The sequence below is a fragment of the Arctopsyche grandis genome, chromosome 3 (assembly GCF_051622035.1).
Source record: "Arctopsyche grandis isolate Sample6627 chromosome 3, ASM5162203v2, whole genome shotgun sequence".
NCBI lineage: Eukaryota > Metazoa > Arthropoda > Insecta > Trichoptera > Hydropsychidae > Arctopsyche > Arctopsyche grandis.
Window position 1 is genome coordinate 24,912,949 of NC_135357.1, and position 4,386 is coordinate 24,917,334.

Sequence of the window (4,386 nt, forward strand, 5' to 3'; positions counted from 1 at the left end):
CCTGCTCCAGGTAAAATCTCATTGCTCTACTGTTCCGTGCTCCATGCTGCTGCTCTGCTCCAATTCTCTGTATTAAACAATTAAATATAAATATTAAATTAAATATATTTAAAAGGTATTTGAAAAAAACGACCGCGTGCGGATAGAACCGAACATTTAATTTAATAACTTAATATGCCAACATCCAAGCGATGATATTTCAACGGGTACAACACTAGTTGTTAATAAATCAGTTGTTGAAAAATGTGACTGCAGACTCCAACTCTGTCAAAAAAAATCCCAAGCCTAACTTTACACATGTACAATATTATTCAGTACCGAGAGTCACTAAGTCAAAACAACTCTTTTATGATATATTTTTCAATTTTTGTCACAGAATTTATATTATTTATATTAAAAATTCATAGTGTGGCTTGATTTCATTTATTTTAATATTATATCTACATACTGGCATAGCAGTGCAGTTTTTGGCAAGCAGATTGTGCAAAAAAAATGTAAATGGCCGTAATCGATTAGCGTGTTAGTGCCAAGAGCGACACGTCAGTACGTCAGACTCGGATTGTAGGGGGAGTGCTGCGCCGGCCGCTAAAATGTATTTGTACGTGGCTCTGATTGCGGTAGCGCTAGCGGGGGTGGGTAGGGCTGCGCCCCCTGCAGATACTCTGGTATTGCTAGACAACCTTGCCATTAGGGAAACACACTCCATCTTCTTCAAATCTTTGCAAGGTACCGGTCACACATAACCTATACTCCCTGCACTTGACGTTCAATGTTACGTCCAAAGGAATTTTATGAAATCTAATAACAAATTTGTGCACTATTTCAGATCGTGGATACACTCTTACTTTTAAATTAGCTGATGATCAAAATTTGGTTCTTGCGAAATATGGGGAATACCTTTACAAACACTTGATAATCTTTGCACCATCTGTACTTGAATTTGGCGGTACTCTTAGTGTTGAAAGTGTAACACAGTTTATCGATGACGGTGGTAATGTTTTGGTAGCTGGAAGCTCAAATGCCGGGGACGTTCTAAGGGAACTTGCATCCGAATGTGGTTTTGAGGTGAATAGATTACTCTCTTACAATCATATACATAGACATGCCCATATTTATGTCATGTTTTGTTAAATAGGTTGATGAAGAAGGATCTGCTATAATAGATCATCTGAACTATGATGTCTCCGATGAAGGACAACACACTAAAATAGTTGCATCTCCAAACAACTTAATCAACGCTCCAGTTATTGTCGGAAGCAAAAATGCCTTGGCACCAATCCTTTACAAGGGTACTGGTCTTATCGCTGATAAAGATAATCCTTTGGTGTTGCCTTTGCTCACTGCTGACAGTACTGCATACAGCTACAACCCAGATCAATCAATTAAAGAATATCCACATGCAGTCGGTAAAAACGCTCTATTAATGGCAGCATTACAAGCTCGTAACAATGCAAGAATTGTTTTCAGCGGATCGTTGTATTTCTTCTCCGATGAAGCGTTCACATCTTCTGTTCAAAAAGCACAAGTATGTTATATTTGGTTGGCTTTTGAAGACTTATGGTTCCATATGTAATGCTTGTAATGTTTTCAGGGTGATAAATTATCAGCTCCCTTATCCGGTAATAAAGCTCTCGCAACATCGATCAGTCAATGGGTGTTTGGTGAACATGGACAGTTGAGAGTCAAGTCTGTCCGACATTATAGACAAGGAGAAACTCAACCTCCATCAGCCTACACTATAATGGAATCTGTTGTACGTAAATATTACTCATATAAATTTGATTTCATATACATATGTATATATATTTAGACATTTTTTTGTGATTATTTGTTATTTTAGGTCTACCAAATCGAAATAGAAAAACTTGTCAATGGAAATTGGCAAGCATATGATGCTACAGATGTACAATTAGAATTTGTCAGAATCGATCCATTTATCAGAACAACCCTCAAGCGTAAGCCAGCTGGAGTATATGAAGCTCAATTTATAGTTCCTGATGTCTATGGTGTTTTCCAATTCAAAGTAGATTATGACAGAATTGGATATACCCATCTTTTCAGTGCCACACAAGTATGTTTAAAGATTGATAACATTCATTTTGTGGCATGTAAAATTTATTCGTGTGATTTAATTATTTCATTTTTTAGGTTTCGGTGAGACCATTGGAACATACGCAATATGAACGTTTCATTCCTAGTGCATATCCATATTATGCAAGTTCATTCTCGATGATGATTGGTGTTTTCATATTCTCTTTTGTATTCCTACACTTCAAAGAAGAAACCACAAAAACCAAGAGTGAATAATCAAGATTAATACACTTAATAGAACAATATATTTGCATTTTCGTTCACAAAAACCTAAAGACTTAATTTAATAATATATTTAAAGTGATAATTTTAAAACAAGTTTGTGATATACATAAGTCTGTTCGTAATACATTCGAATGCACTGTTTGATTGATGTTTTGTTATCTACTTTTGTATGGTAAATCAGAGTTTGTTCTGAAAGTGGAAATAAACGTATGTACAAGAAAAATTTTACGAGTCTTTTTTAACCATGATAGAGAAAATTATATAGAATTAACTGTTCAAATTCAGATAAATTTGAACTAATGAAAAATATTCCTATAGTCAATTATAATTCGTCTATCAGATATTCGCAAATGCATAAAATTAAAATTGTATTTCTTTATACATGATTTAAATTCCAGCTTTCTTTGTGTTAATTTAATACATCATGATAAAGTATACTCACTCCTATTTGTTTCAGTTTATAAAATAGGAATATATAAATAATTCAATTAACATTCATTGTTAATTAAATCTATCAGTGTATTGAGTGTACTTTACTAAATTTAGAATTTTGGCCATAAAAAATATTAAACCTCATAGAAATAGTTTTAAAAAATAAACAATTTCAATTTTATGCTCCTCATACTAGCTTAAAAATGTGATGTAAGATCATAGTTTTTGATGAAATCAGATTCATTTAGAATACCTATTTTGGGTTTTAAACGAAAACAAGAAAATGTTTAATATTTTATAAACATGAAATCTTGGTTAAGACACAATATTTTTTCAAAATCCACGTTTTAAAATAAAAATAAATGAGACTAATCGTATTGATTTCACCAGTATAGTAGGTATGTATCTGCCCAGTCGTGAGATAAAACCAGTACATACGTACATATATGTATACTCTTTCTTTTATCTAATAGATGGATTGAAATATTCAAAACCTTCAACGAAAATATTGCCATATTAGTTAAATATTATCTGTATTTATCAGAAACAAATGCATTCCCCTAATGACTTTTTACTTTATTGCTTTGGTGAACAATGCAGCGCAGTGATAAAACAAAATTGAATGTTGAATCTTTAAAATGTTTGCTAATCAGTTAGTATAATTTTAAACAGTACTAGCTGAACCCCGGCATGCGTTGCAATGCCATAATAACGCATGCAATTTCCGTTCCCGTTCCCGTTCCCATTTATCGGAAAAACGCAGGTAGCGAACACATTTGAAATTATTGCGTTGCAATGACACTCATTCACGTTTTTCCCGTTTTTTTTTACAGTAACTGTAGGCGGGGTACGATGTGTTGACCGTATCCCGGCCTAACGAAACACTGTTGTGTGGTTCAAAGATGGGGTCACCAATGTAGGCGGGGTAGCGATGTGTTGACAGCGCTGTTGGATGATCAGAAGGTTGCGTAGATCACGTCGGGGTAGTACCAATGTAGGCGGGTTACATGTGTGTTGACCGTATCCCGGCCTAACGAAACACTGTTGTGCTAGTTTTATAAAGTTTTATTGTTTGCCTATGGTTGTACAAAGGTATGGTATTTGTGGGCAAAAGTATGTCGTTCAGCGGTCTCTGGATATGGTAGAGTGTCGCTGGCTCAGCATTCAGCTATGTACGGAAGGTCTCTGGATACGGCAGTGTGTTGCTGGCTCGTCCGGCTGGTTGATCTTCCAAGTCCGCGTAGTGTAGTGGTGGCTGGTCAGGAGCTGTATGTTGACTGGTCTGCTGCTGTGTGTCGACGCTTGCTGCTCTGGGTCGACTGGCGTTGTTTGGGTTGTACCTCCTTTTATAGTGTTTTTGGAATGCTTGGTGGAAGTGGTTATTGACGCGTACGAGAGGAATTTTGTTTTCGTCGAGGCGTCGAATTTTCTGGAATGCTTGATGGAAGTGGTTATTGACGCGTACGAGAGGAATTTTGTTTTCGTCGAGGCGTCGAATTTTCTGGAATGCTTGATGGAAGTGGTCGTACGAGCATTTAGTTTATTGATGCGTACGAAAGGAATTTTGTTTTCGTCGAGGCGTCGAATTTTCTGGAATGCTTGATGGAGTTCCGCTCGATGTATTTTGTTGTTGCGGAA

General features: G+C 36.0%; 1 protein-coding gene across 1 annotated transcript; it reads left to right on the forward strand.

Annotated features, from left to right (window-relative positions):
• The first annotated feature begins 500 nt into the window (after positions 1-500).
• Ost48 (dolichyl-diphosphooligosaccharide--protein glycosyltransferase non-catalytic subunit Ost48) lies at positions 501-2,544 on the forward strand. The gene is made up of 6 exons (XM_077428419.1): positions 501-726; positions 827-1,065; positions 1,136-1,525; positions 1,592-1,753; positions 1,841-2,071; positions 2,149-2,544. Exons 1-6 carry the CDS (start codon positions 591-593, stop codon positions 2,305-2,307), a joined length of 1,317 nt encoding a protein of 438 aa, XP_077284545.1. The 5' UTR covers positions 501-590; the 3' UTR covers positions 2,308-2,544.
• Positions 2,545-4,386: the final 1,842 nt, after the last annotated feature.